This window comes from Agelaius tricolor, unplaced genomic scaffold (genome assembly GCF_023055355.1).
Source record: "Agelaius tricolor isolate 1412-34295 unplaced genomic scaffold, bAgeTri1.0.p SCAF_45, whole genome shotgun sequence".
NCBI lineage: Eukaryota > Metazoa > Chordata > Aves > Passeriformes > Icteridae > Agelaius > Agelaius tricolor.
The window spans coordinates 33,465-55,684 of NW_027269305.1; the positions used below are offsets into that span (position 1 = coordinate 33,465).

The 22,220-nt window shown below is 36.6% G+C and overlaps 1 protein-coding gene across 2 annotated transcripts in view; it reads left to right on the forward strand.

Moving 5' to 3' along the window:
• Positions 1 to 22,220, forward strand: part of TPP2 (tripeptidyl peptidase 2) — a 51,276-nt gene that overhangs the window by 18,284 nt on the left and 10,772 nt on the right. The window contains exons 13-26 of one of the 2 annotated variants that reach the window (XM_071455168.1): positions 940 to 1,108; positions 2,975 to 3,132; positions 3,644 to 3,720; positions 4,548 to 4,654; positions 5,448 to 5,602; positions 6,685 to 6,801; positions 8,367 to 8,467; positions 10,409 to 10,505; positions 10,805 to 10,942; positions 12,221 to 12,465; positions 12,665 to 12,743; positions 14,604 to 14,642; positions 21,191 to 21,342; positions 21,441 to 21,537. In XM_071455168.1, coding sequence (XP_071311269.1) covers positions 940 to 1,108; positions 2,975 to 3,132; positions 3,644 to 3,720; positions 4,548 to 4,654; positions 5,448 to 5,602; positions 6,685 to 6,801; positions 8,367 to 8,467; positions 10,409 to 10,505; positions 10,805 to 10,942; positions 12,221 to 12,465; positions 12,665 to 12,743; positions 14,604 to 14,642; positions 21,191 to 21,342; positions 21,441 to 21,537 — 1,731 coding nt within the window. The remainder of the gene's footprint in view (positions 1 to 939; positions 1,109 to 2,974; positions 3,133 to 3,643; positions 3,721 to 4,547; positions 4,655 to 5,447; positions 5,603 to 6,684; positions 6,802 to 8,366; positions 8,468 to 10,408; positions 10,506 to 10,804; positions 10,943 to 12,220; positions 12,466 to 12,664; positions 12,744 to 14,603; positions 14,643 to 21,190; positions 21,343 to 21,440; positions 21,538 to 22,220) is intronic. The other variant, XM_071455169.1, reaches the window with a different exon arrangement.

Consider the following 22,220-nt stretch of genomic DNA (forward strand, 5'->3'; position numbering starts at 1 on the left):
ATAGAAGTACTAAGATTTTTCTCTTGTGCTTCAAAATGCCAGCTATTAAATGCTTAGTCCAAAATTCAAGTTCAGGAGATGCTAGAACCTAGTAGGTAATGCCTGTTAAGTGCATCTGTAATGCTGGGTTTGATACAGAAGGCAGCAGTGGGGGTAGCCATATCAAATAAAAAATAAAATGCACCAATCATACTTGCTGTTTTAGCAGCCTGTGATTAAATCATGTGTTAAAATGTGACTAGAATTGATCTTGGAGACGAGGTGTTGTATGTCCACTTGTCTCAAAGGAGAGTGCCCTAATCTTCACTGATGAAGGTACCTTGCTGTCAAGTAGAAGAGAACTTAAGATTTTTGTAGTCAGTAAAATAGCAAGTGAGGTGGAAAGGTATCTTTTTAAAACAGGAAGATTAATTTTTTATGTGAGTTGATTGTGACATCTCATGTACTTAAACCCAGAGCTGGATTTCATGACCTGATTCTTTTACTTCATATCAATATATAAGACTTGCATGGGTATTCCATTGTCTTTTTTTTTTAATTGCTCAGCTTCTTATAGTATAAAAGTTTTCAATACTTTAACTAGTGTTGCTCCACCTATGAAAAAGTCACCTGTATTAGAATAGTAGGTTTGGGCCTTGCATCCTCTTTTTCAGTGTAATCTCTGAATAGGAATCTTTTTGTGTGTTTGTGGCAGAGGAGACTTGGCCTTGTTTGTTTTTTCAAATGTTCTTGGCTTTCTGGCTCTCTGTGGCCATTGCAGACTGCGAAAATTGCCTCATTTTCTGTACTGAGTATCGTGCAGTCGCACATTGCTCAGATAGCATGTGAGGTACTTCACTGTTTCTTACTGTGCTTGCTAAACATTTCATATTGAAGAGAATATGCATAAATTGCTATTAAGTTGAAATTTGTTAATTTAGAACTTGCTCTTTCTAACAGGTTGATAAAGCCTATGACTACCTCATTCAGAATTCATCGTTCACAAGTAACATCGGCTTCACAGTTACTGTCGGCAGCAACCGTGGAATCTACCTCAGAGATCCAGCCCAGATAGTGGCACCATCTGATCATGGGGTTGGCATAGAACCTGTCTTTCCTGAGAATACAGGTAGGAAAGAGCTTTAGTAGGTGGAGGTGCAGAGAAATACAAATGTCAACTTGACACAAAAAGCCATGATATGATGAGTGATAGGAATCTGTACTGTAAAAGGAGTCAGTGTAACGATAAGTTTCATGGTCAAGGAAGATGTGCAAAATAAACAACTTTTCCTTTTCAACCTCAGACTTACATGCAGGGCTTTCATGTTGTCTGGGGAGACTTGATTTAATGCTTCCTCTCACTGAAAAAAAGAGATCTCTTTGTTCTGTAAAAATTTAAAGTCAAGTTGGGGAGGCTTTGGAGAAACAGAAAGAGTAACCATAGATCCCTGATGTTTCATGAAATTACAGAACTTCAGGGTTTGTGTTGTAAATAACTTTTGGCAGAGGTTGATGATTGGTCTGAAGATGAAAGCACTTACCCAGAAATTAGTTTCTCAGTTATTTAAAGACTATAAATTCTAGATTTAAAATTTAGAAGGGCAATACGGGAATTTCTATGGATTAGATTTAGAAGGGCAGTACAGGAATTTATATGGTTTTTATTACTAAAAGGGTAAAAATAACTTGTGCAGATGAAAATAAGGTTTAACCTTTTTTTCTGCAAACCCTTTTGCCCTGCTTTATTTAATAAAAATTGGAACTCACTGAGAGACTGAATTATGTTGTATTTGGAAAGGGAGCTGTGTGAGAGCTTGTTAATGAGTTTATTCCTTTCCTGAAACCAGTGGTCATCAAGAAGGTTGGCATGTGACAAAGAGATGAGTTTATTTAGGGGCAGAAAGGGTATGAATTAGGGCAGGTTACTGACTCTGAATAACTTAATTGCTTGGCAGCTTACATTGCAGTCAGTGCATTTTAAATTTAACGTGGCACAAAATAATTGTTCACTAGACTTCTGCAGGAAATAAGCAATCTAAAAACAGGCATTTGCAATGAATGACTGGTAATGGTGCATAGCTGTTGTTTCCCTAGTTTTCCCTGGTACCTGTTTTCCCTAGTTATTTCTGTGCTGTGTCTGGTGTCTTCAACAAGACTGAGTTTGAGAAACTGTAAATAAGAGTTTAGGGAGGCTGATGGCTCAGTTTGTCTGTTGAAGCTCTCTTCAAGCTTTTATTGCTTCTGCTGTACTTATATAGAGTGTTCTTTTCTCTACTTAATCTAGATATGATGAAATGTCTGAAAATTAAGATAAGCTTAATTAGGACTAAAACAGAAAAAAAAATTGCAAAGTGTCATTAATTTTTTGAGCGGGAGGAAGCTCCTAATAACTAAAACATTTCAACATTTCTGCTGTTCTGGATGCTTTTCTGGAAGCTGTGCCTTAATGCATAGCATTTTTGGCATAAAAGCTAATTTGCAGAATCTGCCAGACTGTTTGTAAAATCTGACTAGATTATCATAGTAATTCTAATAGACTTTGCCTCTTACTTAGTATGCTTTATAATGTAGTTTGGTAATTAGCATAGCATTGAGAATCAGTGTGATTGCTTTTTATTGTATTTCTCTGCATGAGGCAATACTTTATCTGTAGAAGGAAGTTTATACCTGCTTCCAGACTATGTTGTGGGTAACTGAAGCCTTGCTTAGCAGCCTACCTTTGGCTTTGTCAGGGTTGACTCTTTCAGGGGAGAGGAATTTCAAAGCTAGATTCCACCTTTCTTTTACTGCCTACTGTTGCTATTCTTTTTTTGTCAAGTAAAAAGAAGTAATATAGAACACTCCCTTTGTGCAGAATCAGAGATCCAGGGGCTCTAAGGAATTGGTTCCTATTACATTTTACCAATGTGTGTATTTTAATGGCAAATACGGTTACAGTGGACTCTGTGCACATGTTTGTGTTACTGAATTGATTTTATAATTTGTTTCCTGACAGAAAACACAGAAAGAATATCTCTCCAGCTTCATTTAGCTTTAACTTCAAATGCACCATGGGTCCAGTGTCCTAGTCATTTAGAACTCATGAACCAGTGTCGACACATAAATATTCGTGTGGATCCACGTGGCCTGAGTGGAGGAGTACATTATACAGAGGTATGGAAGTACTGGTGTTCTGAGCAAGACTTTGTGCCCTTGTGTGTCCTTATGGGGTCTCTGTCAACTTTTTATGGAAATAGTATTTAAGGAAATAAAATCTTTGAGCTTTACAGAACAGAAAGTAGTGCCACAATGTATTTCAGTCTATACAGACTGAAACCAGGGTTCAGGAATAATTGGGCTAAACAATGTTGTATAGCATATGCCTGTAGAATTTTGAGTATCTGTGTTTGAAAAATAAGAGCATATAGAAAGCATAAGCCAAATAAATAACTATTGCTTAAGTTTTTTCCCTCTGGTGGAATGAGTCAAAATGGGAAAAATCTTTTTTTTCCTCAGTGATTGTTGGTGTTTTACTGTTTCTAGGGTGACAGTGCTCAAATGACATTTTCTCCTCAGTGACAACTACAAAGATTCAAAATACTCTGCAACTGGTTTAAGTTGAATGTTGTGTTCTATAGTTTGATTTTGACCAAAGATTTTGAGTTGCTATATTTTATTTTGTTAGGTGTGTGGATATGATACAGCAATGCCTAATGCAGGCCCTTTGTTCAGAGTTCCAATCACTGTTGTTATACCAACAAGGTGAGTAAATCCAGAACTCGTGAGAGTTCCCTTTCTACAAAAACCTGAAAAGATACTTACAACAGGCTTATGCAGTTGTGACATTTTTTGATAGTTTGGTCATGACAGCAGTGTGTTCTGCTGGGCTGAGCCACAGTGGCAGCAGCTTCCTTTTCTATCAGCATACAGACGCCTTCTGGCTTGTTGACCAAATTATCAATCAATGTACTGTTCATATGTGTAGGTCAGCTGGAGTTTGGTTTTTCATTTCTGCCTGGGAACTAGAGTACATAGAGCCAGAGGGCATTATTTGGCCATTGTATACATTGGGATAGTCTTTGATCATGACTTCAATACAGTGAGTTTAGAGTTACTATTGTGCCCATCATTGGGTTAAAAATAAGACATAAGTGATGTTGATAAAGAAGGAGAATATTTTATTAAACCTATTTGGTTTAATAAACAGGTTTATTTATTAGGGGAAAGACAAAGTAACTATTTTCTAATTCATTAATGGAAATATTGCTACTTCCATACCTTAGCTCACTTCAGTGGCAATTCACTCAGCCAGGAAAAGCAGATCCACTGAAAATGAGGATTTTGTGATATTTCTGTTTAGTCACTGTAATTTTTAGGAGGGTATTTACATAGTGTGGTGGAGCTGACATTTTAAATCTTTTTGATATTGTACTGTCAGATTCTGTATTAGTAGGATTAATATAATTGGTGTTAAATACTAAATATCCTCATTGTACACATTTTTAGAGTATTTTTGCATTTAAAAATCCTACAAAAATTGGCTTCACAGCTTGTTTGACTACTATTTGTGTTTTCCTTTTGACATACAGAGTAGATGAATCATCAAGCTATGACCTGACATACACAGATGTTCATTTTAAACCTGGTCAGATCCGAAGGCACTTCATTGATGTTCCCCAGGGAGCTACATGGGCTGGTAAGGAAAATGACCACATTACCTAAATAAAAAATTGCATCTGTCAGACTTGACAAAGTTGGTTTTAAATAATTTTGAGTTCTGCCTGAATAAATACTGAAGATTTTGGCCCATGAATATGTAAATTTTTGTTTGATTTTTAAGCTCTTAGATGAGTAATTTTGAGTTATTTCATGGTTTTTGGTATAGTAGGATCTTGATTCTAAGTCTTAAAGAAACCGGCCAATAACATTCTAAAGTGGTTGCCTATACCTGGAGGAATGGCCTTTGTTTATGGAAAAGTATCACTGTCTGAGGTTTACCTAGTTTTTAAGGTGTATGGATGTAGTGTTGAAAGAAGTCATAACTGAAGAAAATGTAATCTTCACAATGGGTAAAAAGCTCACAATTTTGCAAGAAGGAAAGGAAGGGGCTGTTTTCCTTGTCTTTCTTTGTGAAATTACTAAACAATAGTCCTTTCAAAAATCTTTCATTTAGACTGAAGTTAGTTATAGGGCTCTTATTTTGCAATTCATCAGTCTGTACTATGCAAATGATACATCTGTACTATCTGATTAATTTTCACCATTTAATTAAGACATGTTTCTCTTTAACCATCCTCCAAATTTAGCTAGTTTTTTTAACCTGAAAGAGCTTTTGAAACTAACTGATGTATAAGTATTTTTCATATGTGGAGCCACTTTGGGTACTGCATAACTTCTTCAATTACAAATTGCTTGTGAAAGTAATATTTCTATGCTTTTCATCTGAAATTCTTGTGTCTTCAGACTAAATTTCTTTTTCTTTAATGTAGAAGTGACAGTGTGTTCATGTTCAGCTGATGTGACTGCCAAGTTTGTGCTTCATGCTGTTCAACTTGTGAAGCAGAAAGCTTACAGAAGTCATGAGTTCTACAAATTTTCATCCTTACCAGAAAAAGGCTCAGTGATTGAAGCATTTCCTGTCTTAGTAAGTTACCCTAGAGTGGGGTAAATAAAATAATGTACCAGTACAGTATAACATTACTTATTTGGGATTTTTTGTCCTAAGAAAAATTCCAAACCCAAGACTTTGTGTGTTTGTTACAGTAGTCAACGCATCTGATTTTCAGTTTTGAAAAGATCTCTATCAGCTTGCTAATGTTTCTGAGCTATTTAGTAATATAATACATGTTAATCTCTGCAATTTGCTTGTACTTTTTTATGCAGAGCAGTTTGTTTCCCTTTCAAATAGGAGCTATGCCTTGTTGGATAATTCAGTATATTTTGCCTTTAGTGGTTAATGCGGTAGTCTGGGACGTCTTCATCTTGAAGCCAGGGGTAACTGACTGGCTCACATTCATACATCCTAGGTACAGGAGTCTTAGCTTGAATAATGCTAGCTCAAAGAGTCCAAAACAGTCAGGGAATGAGCTAGCAGTTCAGGGGTTTAGGTTTAGTTGTATAGCTCTAATGCCAAAGAGTAGTTACAATTTCTCTGCAGTTCAGTCCCTTACCCTCTGTGGAAATATCAGGTGGAGGACCATACGTTATGTTGGTCCCATTGACACATTATTTTGTCATGTTATTTAAAAATCGAAACAAGAAAAACCCAGAAGACCCCACCAACCAGGCAAAAACAAAACTAACTCAAACATCTCAAGTTTTGTGTCATCTTACTTAGAGAGTGAGTGAGATTTCCTTTTTTAATGCATGTTTTTTAGGAACACACATGAAACTGATCTATGAACTAACCTGTCTGCCTAGTTTGAGGGATAAGAATAGAAGACAGAACATTTAAAAGCAGTACCTTCCTCTGTAGGGTGTACCCTGGCACTCCTTGTTTTGAAGCATTTTTCAGTCATGCTGTTTTGTTGGAATTGTCTTATGTTTTCTGAACCAAGTATAATGTCTTGTTACTCTACAAGTCTGTACAATTGGAGTAAACTGGACATAAGAAGTCTTTTTTGAGTTGTACTCTGTCTTTTTTGTTTTGGTTGGGTTTTGGGAGGCTGGGATCACTAGAAGAGGAAGATGGGAGCTGGAGTCTAACTCTGTGCTTTTGTTACCCAGGCTGGAAAAACCATTGAATTTTGTGTTGCTCGGTGGTGGGCAAGCCTTAGTGATGTTAGCATTAATTACACAATTTCTTTCCATGGTGTGCTTTGTGGTGCTCCTCAGCTAAACATGGTAAGTTTTCCAGAGTGCTTATATTGAATTACTGTGAAATCCTATGGTTTCTCAGAAAAAAACCAGCTTTTCTTCTTTCTTGCCTGAATTTAGAAACAGTGAAAGTATTTTTGTACATGAGAATTTCATGTTCTCTCTTAAAAGTTGGTAAGTTGGAGTTCAGTCCCAGAGAAACGCCAGTTACTATTATTTATGATTTTTTTCTATGCCTTTTCATTATAAACCACTAGTGGAAAAAGAAAGGAAAAACAAAACCAAACCAAAAATCTAAACTCAACATCAGTACATAAAACATACTAAAAGGTTGAAAATATAAATATGCTTACAGTACCAAGTGTTTTATGTAAATAAACTTTGCTGGGGCCACAGTTCTTGTACATAAATATCTAGACTACCATTGCTAAAACAACAGCACTCTGTATACCATATTCAGAGTAAAATTTCCTTAAAATTTATTTTCTATTCAGTGTTCTGTTGAGATGTGGGGATTGGCTTGAGTCATCATTTAGGGTAGTTGAAGGTACAGTGGGTGGGGCTGTGTCATGATTCTTAATGGTCTGTAATACTAAGGGATTGAAAAAGTTGCTTAAAAAAGTTTGTGTGATATCTACAGTACTTTGTCTTGGTCCTGTGTTCTTTGCTGTCCTATGCAGCTTTGGCTTGGCACTGCCTCCCTCAGGAGAGAGCTCTTTGAGAGCTGGTACCTGCATGAAGCAGCAGCATGCCAATCTGTCTTGGTTCCTGCCTTTCTTTCAGCTAAAGGCCAGAGCAAATTGTAGCTCTCCTGTGGGTGAATTTGGATGTATTCAGGCTCTAAGAGCTGAATAAACTGAGGAAGAAAGAGTGGGTAGTGTGTTAAGGTACCAGGTCTTGAACTGGTAGAACAGAAAAAGAAAAAGCTGTTGGTGATGGTGTGCACAGAAGCTGCCCCCAGCCCGGCAGGATTGTACCAAAAGAATAATGGACACAGAAAAATAAGAGAATACAAATAGTCTTGCTGTTTCTTTTTGAGCACCAGTAACTTCCATAAAATAAATTTCAATTGTGTTCATATCCTAGTGTCTTTGTCATGGGATACTGCTAGAAATAAACTTTTTGAATTATTTTGCCCATAACCAAGTCTATGTATGCAGTATTGTTTGTCTTTTTCAGAGTTAATCTATTCTGTAATAATAGTCCCAGGAAGCACCACAAAATACTTGTTTTAATATTCTCTATTGTATACATTGAATTACATATTTAAGGTAAATCATCCTAAATGCACAAACAATTGCAGTCCTGCCTGTAGTATGACTTACTAGTTCTGTACAAAGTATTTAAATTAGGAAGTGAAAAGATGAGAGCAACTGGAACTTAAGTTTTATTTATATAAGTTTTGCAAGTCCCAGTATTATCTGCTGTTGGAAAATAGAGATGCACTTGTGACGCTTTCAAAATTACACAGTATTACTTGCTAAAGTATAAATAACTACAGCTTATGTTGTATTTTTGAGGATCATAATAGGTGGTCCTCATCTGCTGTTGTAAGTGCACAGAAACATAATTGTTCTGTACTCTTCTTCTAGCACGCTTCAGAAGGCATTGTACGGTTTGATGTTCAGTCCCTGTTGAAATACGAAGATATCGCTCCATGCATAAATCTGAAAAGCTGGGTTCAAACACTCAGGTAGAGTTTCTGGGGAACTCTTTTGGGAGACTGGGAAAACTGCTCATACGTAGAGTTTAGAAAGTAACACATTAGCAGTGAAATTCAGGATTGCAAAAATATTCTTGTCAAATTCAAAGCAGCTTTGGAAGCATCAATTAATTTGTCAGCATCAGTTAATTTGTCAGCATTCTCTTCTTTGTGGTGACTTTTTCAAGACAAATTACTTTCCTTAAACAAATTTGAAAGAAGAAAAATTTACAAAAATATTCCACTGCTTCCAGACACTTAGACGTAAAAGGTACTTTAATATCTAAAAAAAAAAATTGTAGAGGTATTTGAGTTATTATGTGCTACTATTTGTTGTTTTGGTTTTTTCATTTTGTTTTGTTGGGGTTTTTTTTGGCCTGGTTTTTTTTTTTTTCCTAAACAGCTGCTTGGGATCCCGCCAAATTTTGGCCTGGGAAAACCATCATCTCTCTCTTGCTTGATTTAAACTATTTTTGTAGAATCTGGTGGAGATTTTTTGGGGAAAGCTGTGTTTACCTTGTTTAACACATGCTGATTTAGGGAAAAAACTTTACTGGAAAATTTCTAGACAGTGCAGCAGTGATTAAAGCTGGTCACTTCAGAAGGGTAAAGTGGTACTTTTGAGATAATTTCACAGTGGTCAGTAATCCAAAGTTTTCCATTATTTGGGCCTGTGAGTGGAGCCTTTTAGCTCTGTCTGGGGCTTTTGGGTACTTGTAACTGGAATTGACTAATTGAAATTGCCAGGAGTTTAATGAACGTATCACCTAATGTTAGATTCAGAAATAATCCATTTGATGTGCTGTGAATGAGGTAATAAAACAGTGCCTTAATATTTGCCTTATTGTTGGTTGGAAAAATGGACGTGCTCTTTACTCCCTCATCTGACAGTAAATGAACTGCAATTAAGTAAACTATGTATAAATACTTATGTATTTAAATCAAGGCAGGAATAGTATCTCTTGAATGAACTAATGAGTCATGACAGAGAGAATTACTGAATGGCTTTTCATTCTGTCTCTTGTTTCAAATGCTTGGAGGCAGGGTGAATGTAGGGAGACATATCATGTCATATGTGGTATTACTCAGTTCTTAAGACTTCTGTCAGCAGTCTATCCAGTGTCTGCCAGACTAGGAAACCTGGGTTAAGCAGACTTGTGGTCTGACCCAGCACCATATCTTACTGGGTGACTAGTTTGTGCCCTTCTTGGACAGTGAAAGAGCTGGCAGAACCTTAGAGACAAATTCTCATCATGTAGTTAGAGGTTATCGGATTTAATAAATGAAAGGTAAACTTAAATGATGCCAGACCACCCTGATTCTGCTATTTTTTATCTCTGAAGCTTAGATTTTTCCTATATCATTATTATTTTGTTTACATTTTTTGATGTTTAAGGTCTAAAATGTTTGGCTACCCTGAACTTTGACTGCTTTTCCCAAGTGTGTCTGACTTAATATACACACTCTGTAGTGTACTTTTTTCTGTGTTACTACTCAGATTACTGTGAGGCTTCTTTCATTCTCTGAAGACACAACCTTCTATAAAAAGGAATTATCAATTGTTCTGTCTTCTAATTGCAGTGCCGTTAATCAGTTATGAAGACAAGTATTGATTTCAGCATGGATACTAGAAATGTAACCTGATTTTTTTTCTCTTAAACTTAATGGCCTTTAATTTTGAGCATTTAGACATGCCTACTACATTGTTTTCCTTTTGTTTTTGGCAGTGTCTGTAGTGTCACTAAACCTTGTTTTTTGGACTGACAATAATTTTAACTGAGGAATTAATGCTGCTTGGATAGTTACAATATATGAAATATTATGGCATGTGCTGAATTCAGTTGTATCTCAGAACATGCTTCTACTTAAGCAAGACAAATTTTGATAGAGGATGCATGTTTCTCAAGAGAACCTTTTGTTGTTTAACTGCAGACCAGTGAGTGCAAAAATAAAACCTTTGGGATCCAGAGATATTTTACCAAATAATCGTCAACTGTATGAGATGATTTTGACCTATAACTTCCATCAGGTAAGGGTTATGTTAGTTGGGGTTTTTTAAAGTTATTAAACACATCATGTTTTCTTTAATCAGGTCTTAATTTTAACTAGCTTTCTCTCAGAAAGGAGGTCTGGAGTCACACTCTAGGCTCCCTACAGTCAAAATTCTGATTTGGTCCGCTTTAAAAGCTACTGTTGTTTGAAACATGCTACAGTTCACGCTACTGTTGTTTGAAACATGCTACAGTTATCTTTTTGAATATGTATCTAAGGATTGTACTTTTTTTTTTTTCTGTAGTAGATTAAATGCTTTTACCTTTCTTTTAATAGCCTAAGAGTGGAGAAGTAACTCCAAGCTGTCCACTTCTTTGTGAATTGTTGTATGAATCTGAATTTGATAGTCAGCTCTGGATTATTTTTGACCAGAACAAAAGACAGATGGGTTCAGGAGATGCCTATCCACACCAGGTACAGAGTAATGTATTTATTTTACCTTCTTTTTGCTGAAGACTCTGAAAATGTTCATTTTTTTTACCTTCAAGGCCTCCTGTTAGCTCTTTACATTTCCTGATGCATAATTCTAATGTTCTTAAGTAGTCACAAGAAGTCATACAAGGTTCAGTGATGATGTATTTGTATCAAAAAAACCTAAATGTCCATGAAATAGAACATTATTTTTTTCTTTTCTCTCCTGTGGAAGGAGAAAGAGGAAAAGCTGTTAACTTCTGATTTCTTGTGATTTTGTGTGGTGCTTTTGAAGAAATGAGTTCAAAATCATGTTGTTCTTTGTTTTGTTTTTTTACAAAGACAGTACCTTAAACTTTTCTCTGCAGGGTGGAAAGGTCTGACTTGTGTGCTGATAGAACAGGGGCTTCTGTATTCATGAGCACTGTCCTCTGTGCTGTTGATATCTTCAAACAGCCTTTTTAGTACTTCAGCTTTGTTTGCTTCCCATTGCCATCCTTGAAAGAGAAGTTTTTAGCACAACCCTTGCAGATACTCTACCCTCTGCGGGAATCTCTTTCTGCCTTAACAGACTGTGTGCCTGGATCATGGGGGAAGTAGGGAGAAATAAAAAAAAAACATTTAAAAAAGGAAAAAAAGTTGTAAAAGAAACATTATTCATAATTTTTTGTTTGAAACTATATTTTACCAATATGAAATCACAGTTGAACATCATCAATGTAATGGTAATTTTGATAGATTGATTATTCTGGAAGTGTACAAAAGATAGTTTCAAGAGACATGCTTTACAGTTTATAAATTTTTTTCGAAATTGCATTGTGTAAGCTTCTGTTCCTTAACCTGAATTTTTAAGATAATATAAAATTTAAACATCACCCTAGTGCTTTGTTATTTAGACCTGGTGGACTATCATGCTGTAAATCTCTGGTGTTGTGCATCATAGGACGATTGTAAAACAATTCTGAATTATTTAATCCAGAAAAAATACCAACAGGAAGCATCACTCCCTAGCCAGGAAGAGGGATATTCTAGGAGCAGGGTAGTTCTGAGTTGTTGTTCCTTTCTACTTGGGGCTGCTTTCTGTCTTAGTGTAACAGTATCAGAAAGGAGACTTAGCATACTGTTGCTGGAATGTGTGCAGACATGTGTTGCCCTGTCAGGTTGCTAAAAATTAAAGAATGCTTTCAAAACATGACAGTCTTATTTCTGGGGTTTGGAAGCTTTTTTTTATTAATGGTAAAATGTTGAATCTTGGCATTTATGAGAACTTCTTTCTTTCAGTATTCTGTGAAACTGGAAAAAGGAGATTACACTATTCGATTACAAATTCGTCATGAGCAGAACAGTGAGCTGGATCGCATCAAAGACCTGCCATTCATTGTTTCTCATAGGCTGTCTAGTACCTTGAGCTTAGATATTTATGAAAACCATAGCCTTGCTCTCTTAGGGAAGAAGAAATCCAACAGTTTGACATTACCACCGAAACACAGTCAGCCATTCTTTGTTACATCCCTGCCTGATGACAAGTAAGTTACAAAGTGTTGATTTTCTCATCTGTATCTAGGCAGCTGCCTCTGCACCTCCCTAAAATGATACTTTAATAGTGTCTGCCTGTCCAGGCTTGGTTATTCCTCGTGTTCCTCTTTCCCTCTTAGGTGTCTTTATTGAGTTTCCATGGAACTTAGTGAACCTGGTTTTAACACTGAACTTACTTTCTTTGAACAGAATACCTAAAGGAGCAGGACCAGGATGTTATCTTGCAGGAAGTCTTACTCTGTCTAAAACAGAACTTGGAAAGAAAGCTGTGAGTATATGGAATGGATGACGGGGGTTTTTTCTGAATTTTTTTTTCTAGCAAGCAAATTGCATGCCAGGAAGTGCTGTAATGTATGGGATTAGTACTTTAAAGAGCATTAGGTTTGGTAACATAATACATTTTAGAAGCAGTTGTTTCATTCTAAAGTCAGCATAACTTCTAAGTAGTTCTATTATTGTTTTCATCTTCTAATTCAAATTTAATTGCATTTTCTAAATTTTGAGTTTTAATTGTTTTGCTCTAAAATCTTTTATTTCTAGAAGCAACTGCTTTCTTGTTGGTGTGGAGGCTTTAAAATTGACCTTATGTAACTCCCTAGCTTAATGTAATTTTTGAATGAAAAATACATGCATATAGTGTTATGTGCTTGTTGGTTCTGTAATACTCTTTGTTGCATGCATGCAATATTCAGCAGAAACATGTGCTTTCTAAACACATATATGTTACTGTTACCAAGTAATAGGAATTTTGCTGACTCAAATGCATAAACAGATTTTCTTACCTGCTACACACTGTTGTTGTCAACCACTGGTATGATTGTATGCTTCAACAGAATGGTATAAGATCTCTGTGTGTGAGGCTAATAAAAAAATGAAAGATTTTTTTTGCTCATAACACAGCACCCTGTGAAAAATATTTTTTAACTTGTATGACTCTGTGATGCAACAGTGATTATAGTAACTGTCACTTTTCTGTGTATCTGGTGCTACAGTGCTTAGAAGATGCCCTTAGCTGTTTTTAAACAGATGGTAAGCCTGAGACTAAATTTTAGTCAATCCTGATGATTGTTAGTACTCAGTGATAGTTGATCTATGTGCATATACCACTAGATGTGGCTGAACAACATGTATAAAACTAGAGTATGTCTTCATAGAAAATAAGTTTCTGAGAGTAGGTTGGCATGTACCTTTAGATATTGTTAAGCATAAAAGTTAAGTTAATTCAATCTAAATGGTTGTACTTTTGGGGCAGATTGTATGTAACTGCAGATGATAATGTATTACGAGAATTTATTTATCAGTGAGGAAAAACCCAGTAACTAGGAGCTCTAAAATACCTAGTTTAATATTTTTGTGATACCTGCAAGGTTGCAAGTGTGCTTTTATGAAATCCATGATAATTTAGTTTCCCTAGCTAGAATTGTGCACTTCCTTGAACTATTGGTTGCAATCTTGCATATTTTATTTTAAAACCAGACTAAGTGGCTATATACAGTGGTTTCTGGGATAGGAAGCAGGAGATAGGTAGATACAGCCTGTCAAATTTCATATGATAGAGAATACTTAAGACCTTACACAGGAAGAAATTCCAGCTGAGATGTTCCTCATGTCATAGCCAAAGGCATTATTGTTATGGTCATATTTCAATGGAAAAAGGATGGTATCAAATAGCAATTGATACTTTCTGCTGCCTTTAGTGAACCTCAATATGTACCAGGAGACAAAAAAGGAGGACTAGGCAGCAAAGTTGTCTCTAAGTCAGTGAGTGGATGCAAGGTAAGGGAAAATGTATCTAATTTGTCTGTATTTACTATGAAAGAGAACAATGCCACTGAACAGTCTAAAATCTAAAATTCTGAGGCTGAATTTCTGTATTTATTGAAGCTAAGTGGTTAACAACACTTGCTTATATTGCAGGAGTAATGGATCGTATATACAGTGCTGCATTGGTTTATTGATTATAAAAACCTGAAAGAGCATGCTTTAAGAGCATGTTTGATCATACATGTGAATCTCTAAAAGTTGGAAATCTGTAGGTTGGAAGTATAACTGTAATTGTACAGAGAAGGTGTCTCCATCCTGTGTGGTGTGTGCATGTTTTCTTACAGTATGTTATTCTAACTCCCAGGGGCAGTCTGCAGCAAAGCGACAAGGAAAATTTAAAAAGGTACTGAATGTTAGTTTTTGAAAAAGATATACTGAAGTCTTTTTGCATATGACTTAAAGAATTTGTCTACCAGTCTTGGTTTTTAATTTGTCTCCTTCATCTACCTGCTTAGACCTCAGTTATTTACTTCAGCACCTTAAGTATGTTTACTGGTAGAATGACAAAACACTACTGTAACACATAGCTGAGAGGCACGTGAGCATCTGTATACTTCTGCCATAAGTGCTGGAAAAATGCATGTGCTGTTAGTGATCTGCAATTTTTCTTGTTCTTAAATACTCAGGAATGTTCACTGTTTGTGGTCAAGATTTTTTGTGGCAAGTGTTTCTGCCTATTCTGTCTGCAGATTGAGAATCAAATATGAACTTCAAATTGAATAATTAAATCTCTAACTGTATTCCCAGTCTACTAAATTGATAGTTGTCTTCTTTACAGTCATAAAAAACATACAAGGAAGCTAGAGTTTATACAGTCACGTAGCAGGTAGTAGTTTTCACAGAATGAATTTTGGAACATGTACCAGATAGTTTAGAGAGGGGTTGACTTTTAGTGTAACAGTGTTTAGTATTGTTCCTTCTTGTATTGTCACGTCAGATAATACAATATTTTACCAGCAGTCATTGTAAACCAGTTTGTTTAAAAAAATGCAAAAATATATTTCACTAAGCTACCTACTTAAGGTTACTGGGTTTTTTCTTGTTCTTAAGTTGTAAAGGTATTTACTTTCTGTTGATTTCAAAGTATTTTGTTCTGGAGTGACATGCAGATTAGCCAGGATTCTTGTTGAGAACAACTGTGAATAACATAGTTTATAGTCATACTCCATTATTCTGTGAATAGTAAGCTGCTAACTTACTCTCATTTTGGTGTAATAACCTGGAAGGAATGAGATTAGGCTTTCCAAGAAGGATTTTAGTGTATGTTGCTGGGTTTTATTTTCATACCTGAAAATCACACAAATCGCTTTCAGAAAGATAATTTAAAATTCCATGTGAGTGCATGACTTCCCGATAAATAGGGTATAAGATCTTCACTAAGTGAATCTCTAACAAGGGAATTAAACTATAATAATAATAGAATTTGAATAACAAAACCTATTAAACAGATTCAAGAGGTTGTGGTTTTCTGGGTTTTTTTTTCGTTGATTTTTTTCATCTTTGGTTCTAGAACAGAGATTTGTTTTCAGATCTGAGCCCTAACACCACCCAAGCCAAAATAAAAGCGGTCCTTCTTGTTATTTCCATCTGTTACTCATCAGTGTACTAGCAGCAGATAAACTAGTGGATTTCTTCAGGGCTCCATCTTCAGCCCTGTGCTCTTCAGCATCTTCATAACAAGTTGGACACAGGACTGGAAGGGATACTCAGCAAGTCCACAGACAATGCTAAATTGGGAGGAGCTGTTAAAGGCAGGGAGGCCCTGCAGAGAGACCTTGACAAAATCTGGAGCTGGGCAATCACAGCCCATAGGAAATTCAGGAAGGGAAAGTTCTGGATTCTGCACCTGGGCTGGGCCAACCCTGGATGTACAGTACAGACTGGGGAATGAGAGGCTGGAAAGCCATGCCATGGAAAGGGACCTGGGCATCCTGGTTGATGGGAAATTGAATGTGAGTCAGCAGTGCCCTGGCAGCCAGGAGGGCCAAAGCGTGTCCTGGGGGGCATCAGGCACAGCAGCACCAGTGGGATTGTCCTGCTCTGCTCTGCTCTGCACTGGGGTGGTCTCACCTTGAATATTCTGTGCAGTTTTGGGTGCCCCAACGTCAGAAAGATTTTAAACTATTAGAAAATCTCCAGAGGAGGGTAATGAGAATTGTGAAGGGCCTTGAGGGGAAGCTGTATGAGGAGTGGCTGAGGTCACTTGGACTGTTCAGCCTGGAGGAGACTGAGGGGAGACTTCATTGCAGTCTGCAACTTCCTCCTGAGGGGAAGTGGGGCCACAGGCACTGGTCTCTTCTCTGTGGTGACCAGTGATAGGACCTGAAGTGGCCTGAAGTTGTGTCAGGGGAGATTTAGGTTGGATATTAGAAGAAGGTTCCTCACCCACAGGGTGGTTGGACATTGGAACAGGCTCCCCAGAGAAGTCACAGCATCAACCTGACAAAGTTGACGAAGTGTTTGGACAATACTCTTGGGCACATGGTGTGACTCTTGGGGATGGTGCTGTGCAGGGCCAGAAGTTGGACTTGATGATCCTTTGGTCCCTTCCAACTTGGCATATTCTGAGAAATAAAACACAGTGTAGTTCAGGGCATTGTTCTGTAAGAGCTCCAATAATTAATGCATTTTGCTGAGAATGCAACTCAAAGGCCTTTCTAGTTTAAAAATTTTGGTATTTACCCTGCCCTGTCATAGATATACATGCAGTTAAGATGTTTTCCAGCACAGAAAACTTGTTTATATATTTCCGCAGCGATGCAGTCAGTCAAAAAAATATGTGTAGATTTTTCATATTTTTCAAAGATAGGTCCAGGCCCTCTTCTAAGATTAGTAGCCCTCTTTGCTACAAGGGCACACTGCTGTTTGATGTTCAACCTGGTGTGCACCAGGATGCCAAGCTGCTTTCCTACTGGATGGCCCCCAGCATGTAGTGTGCCTGGATTTATTCTTTTCCAGTTCTTGCAATTATCTTTGTTGAACTTCATGAGGCTCCTGTTGAGCCCATTTCTGCAGCCTTTTGAGGTCCCTCTGGATGGCAGCAGACTCCCTGGCATCTCAGCCACACCTCCCACTTTGGTGTCACTAGCAAATGTGAGGGTGCCTTCTGCCTCCAGAAGGCCATCCAGGTAACTGATGATGACATCAGATAGGGTTCAATCCAGAATTGACCCCTAGGGCACAAAATTAGTTACTGACCTCCAGCTGTGTGTCACTGACCACCCTCTGGGCCCGGATGTTCAGCAGGTGTCAATCCACCTGACTGCATCTCTGTTTTGCATAAAAGCAGTTTGTGGTTATGCCAGGATATAGCCTAGGTTTCCAAAGATAGTTAATTCTTTTATAGTGTACAAAAATGTCAAGGGGCTCTTGCCACATAATAAACAGGTGTCTTTATTTTCATTTGTAACACAGTTACAATCTGATTACTTTTTCTCCTTGTCTCCAAACTTTGTCCAGAACGAAGTTAGAATGAAAAACATATCATTGACCTTTTTTGGTCTGTAAGAATAATTTTTTTGTTGGTTTACATAATGCAGCTTTTGAACAGCAGTATGTAACAATTAGCCAAGGGTATGAAAGTTTCTACACCATTTTCCCTATTCTGCTATCCTTTCTTTCAGTTTAAAGCAAGAAATGTATTATGCAAATATTGATAAGTAGTAGTGGAAGACTAATAAATACCACTGTGAAGTCAGATAAAAGGGTGACTTCCTTTGAGCATTAAGATACTATCCCTGTTTAACCATGAGGCATTCAAAAATAGGATTAAGTGTGTGTCTGATAAAATTTTGTGTAAGCCTGCCTGGTGGCTCCAAGAAGCTTTATTAATTTTCCACTAAATGAGAGTTGCCACAAAAATAAGGAACACTGCACAAATTGTATGAATCTTAACAGATTCAAAGAGATTCAAATTCCATATGTATATTCATCTGTATGTGCAAATAGGCATTAATTTGAAGATACTTATTAAATGGAAAATGAGACCTGGGATGTGTTCCTAGAGGGAGCTTTTTTTCCTGTGGTTAGCTTTGCTATGAAAGCTTTGAAGTACAAATAACAATAGTTCTATACGTGTTTTACATATAAAGTACTAGGTGGTAAAACACCAGACAGAAATCTAAATTGAAATCTTGAAGCCAAATTAACTGTTAATTAAGCTCTTTAAGAGGTGAGTGTTTTGATGGCACTGTGCTTGTTTATGTGTGTAGTTTGTAGTTCAGTTAAAAGTTAACCCAGTGAGGCTTACAAGACTCCACAGAGTACACTGACCAAAATGCATATCCTGTATGCATCACAATTTCTCAATGCTGCATATCTTTATAGAGGATAAATTTGAAAGTTTCCCTAAATTTTTTCAGTGGATAATATGCTCACTTGCTGTCTTTCTCTGTCTATAGCTCTCTGTCTTTTTATAGGTATATATAAAATGAAATCCAGTACACTACTCTAGGAATTCTGTTCCTGTCAGAGAGAAATTCGAATAAGAAAACAGATTGGAGTGTTGATTTGTGAAAAGCTGCCTTTGTTCTCCTTATTCTCTAATGATGAATGTTTCTGTAATGGCAATGACAGTGCCATTCTGAGATCTTCTGTACCTAGGGAGTTGCCAAGTGTTATAAATGATCCTAGTGTTTGAAGATAAAATAAATATGCCTTCAGTCCCTCTTAATGCCCTGTAATAGTTAGTTAAATGTGATAACAACGTAAACTTTATTTATCCCATGAAATAATTTTGAGATCTGTAGTGAAGTCTGTTCTGTAAGCTCTTTTGAGAGGAGGGTGCCTGGGTCTGAAGCTCATTGTTTTCCTTTCAGTGGTCATAGCTTGTAAGGCTTGCAGAACCTCATGAGACCAAAAGTACCTATATGAGAAAACAGGGAGATGACTTTTTACTGTTGATGGTTTAGCTATACAGGGTTAGTTTCTCAAAATGCAAGTGTTCGTCCATGTAAGTGAGATTTTGTTAATCCAATTATATTTGGTTTGAAACAAGCCAGAGTTGTAGAGCCTTCTCATATAGACAAGGCTTGAGAATGCAGAGGTCATCTACATATATAACTCCAAAAATACACTGCCAAGTGAAATGAAAATGGACTTTCAAAAAGGAAGTCCCCAGCTCTTGGAAGAATATTTCTTAGGCAGGTTTCTTTCTTAGGAAAATACTAGTCTCGATAGAGGACATCTTTTAGAAGATACTGTAAATTAAGATCTTTGTGCTGCACTTGCTTCTTAGACTTCTTAAAATGCTTTGTTTGCTTTAGTGAACTATATTGTTGCTTTCTACTGTTCTAATTACCTTAGTGAACCCCACACCATGTTCCTGACCTCTGTATTTTTCTGTATGTACTTACTTCCATGACCTGTTATGTTATGCTCTGGCCTAGGTCTTACTGGAGGCTCGTTTAGATGTATTCACTGGTTGTTCACTTCATACTTGCAATGCATGTGTGCAGGATAGTTCCTTAATGCAGATTAGTTATCTGAACTAGGTTTCAAAAAAAATTATTTAAATGTCCATGTTGTGATTCTGTGATTTCATATTAAGTAGCTGGAAATTTTTTTTAAGGGAATATTAAAGTCACTTTTACCAATATTGTGTTCAGTAACCCACAGCAGGATGCTGGTCTGTTTGAACTTTAAGTTCAAATAAAATTTTTCTGCAGCATGTTTTTTTAATATTTCAGAAGTGTAGAGTTGAAGTCCAATTCTGTCACCATTTTACTTGCTATTTCAGTAACTTTAACTCCATTTTGTACACAAGGGTTCATTTTACTACACAACACTGACCTGGTTTATGGGAAGCATTCCCACAAATGTATTCTGGAATAATTGGTAAGAATAATTAAATTGCCATAGTAATTGAGCATGCAGCTCAAATATTGCACCATGTTGCAACAGAGTAGTGGTATCTGGAGGACTTAAACTTACATGATCTTCTCTGTGAAGTATCCTGTATGTAAAGTAATGGGACATGTGCCCTTGCTGTTCAGGGAAAGGCTTGTGTCAAGATTGCAGCATTAAAACCAAAATAAGCAAATGGCCTCACCCAGCAGTTTGATGTTTTAGAAGCAGTGGATAGAATCTAATGCTATCTTATTTGCAAACTTATATGTAATTCGTCAGGAAATGGACTTCAAGAACATGGTCTGAGTTAGGATTTTCCTTTTAAATATCTGTAATTGTTTTTCTCATGGTGGTTATTGACTAGTGTAGCATGAACTCAAACTATAGTCATATTTCTATGCTATCATTTAAGGGTTAAAAGAAAATCTTGCTATTGTATCTACTTAATTAGAACTGAGATATAGGTGAAACTGGAAAGTCTGCAGCAGCAAACTGGAAATCAGTTGACTTTGGATGTATCAGCTAATTCAGTATGAACATGAAAGAAATAGTCTCTTGGGAGTAATAAACATATCCTGTGACATGTTTCATGTTTATCCTACAATGGTACTATTTTTTAGAATTCAGCCATCTTTATTCATTTGTTTATTGCCAGATTTGTAGGATAGGGTCTCTGTCTTTTTTCCCTTATCCTTTTAACCAAGTTATTTGCTTTTTTATCAACAAACAAACAGAAAACTACTTACCTTATTCCCTAACTAATATTATGTAAAATTATGTGAATGTAAAAATGTCAAATTAGCTAAATTTTAGGCTTTATCTTCTTACACCTAGTGTGCTGTTTTAATATTTCCATCCTTGCATTGCTTAGAATAAAAACTTAAAGCAATTCCTGAATTTTTACTGTCTAATATCTTTGCTCTCAGAACCCTTACTCACTGTATGTGTAGCTCAGAGTAGTTGCTGGCTATGATTAGCTTTCTTATGACATCAAAAAAAGTGTACTGTATCCTTCTGAGTATGTGTCTCTTTTCCCACCTCCAGGATGTCCTTACTGTTCATTATCATCTGATACCATCACCATCGAAGAGTAAAAATGGCAGCAAAGAGAAAGAAAAAGAACAGGAAAAAGAAAAAGATGCAAAAGAAGAATTTGCTGAAGCTCTAAGAGACCTAAAAATACAGTGGATGACCAAGTATGTCTGCTGTCATTACTACACAAGCTTGAAGCAGGTTGAAGTTCACAAAAATACTCTGAATCTGTACTTTAATGCTATATCCTCCTCTCTTCTAGGCTGGATACCACTGACATGTATAGTGAGTTGAAAGAAGCTTTTCCTAATCATCTTCCTCTGTATGTTGCAAGACTTCATCAGCTGGATTCTGAAAAGGTCATTTAACACTTCTTAAGCTTGATTTGTCTCAATACACCCTAACAACTCTTCCTTTGTGCACATTTGAACTTGAAGTGACTGTATGCAGTATTAAAAAGCAGAAATTTTTAATTAGGTAACAGGTACCTCCCTTGACTGTGATTTACTTAATTCCATGGCAGAATAAAAGAAACTATGGCTAACCAAAGTGTGTTTGTTCATCAAGTTATGCCTTGTTCAGTTAAACACATTTTAAGTTTTCATGCTTATGTAGTCTACAACAGTTTTCTTCTGAATGGTGCCTACTGAGACAAACACACATCCTATTCTGTTTCTCTTCTGGTCTGGTAATTTCTCCTAGCAGCATGACTTAGACAGCTGAGGACAGTAACCCCCTAAAGTGACACAGCTAAATCTAGTTTCCATTACTGTCCTCAAAAATGGGAGCTGTCAACAGAAGAGTTTGCATGTGTTTTTTTTTTTCATCTTGAAAACAAACACCTTTGTGCCTATGCCACTAGCTTGAATATTTTTCTTTTTATTTCATTCTGATTTTATATTTATTTCTGAATTGAGTAACTGCTACATTTTACAAAAGTACTCTTTGTACTGAAAGGTGATTTTCTTTCTGTAAACTCTGCATTTTGCATATTCCAACCTCCAACCATATTTCACAGTTTGTTTTCAGTGAAATAGACTAA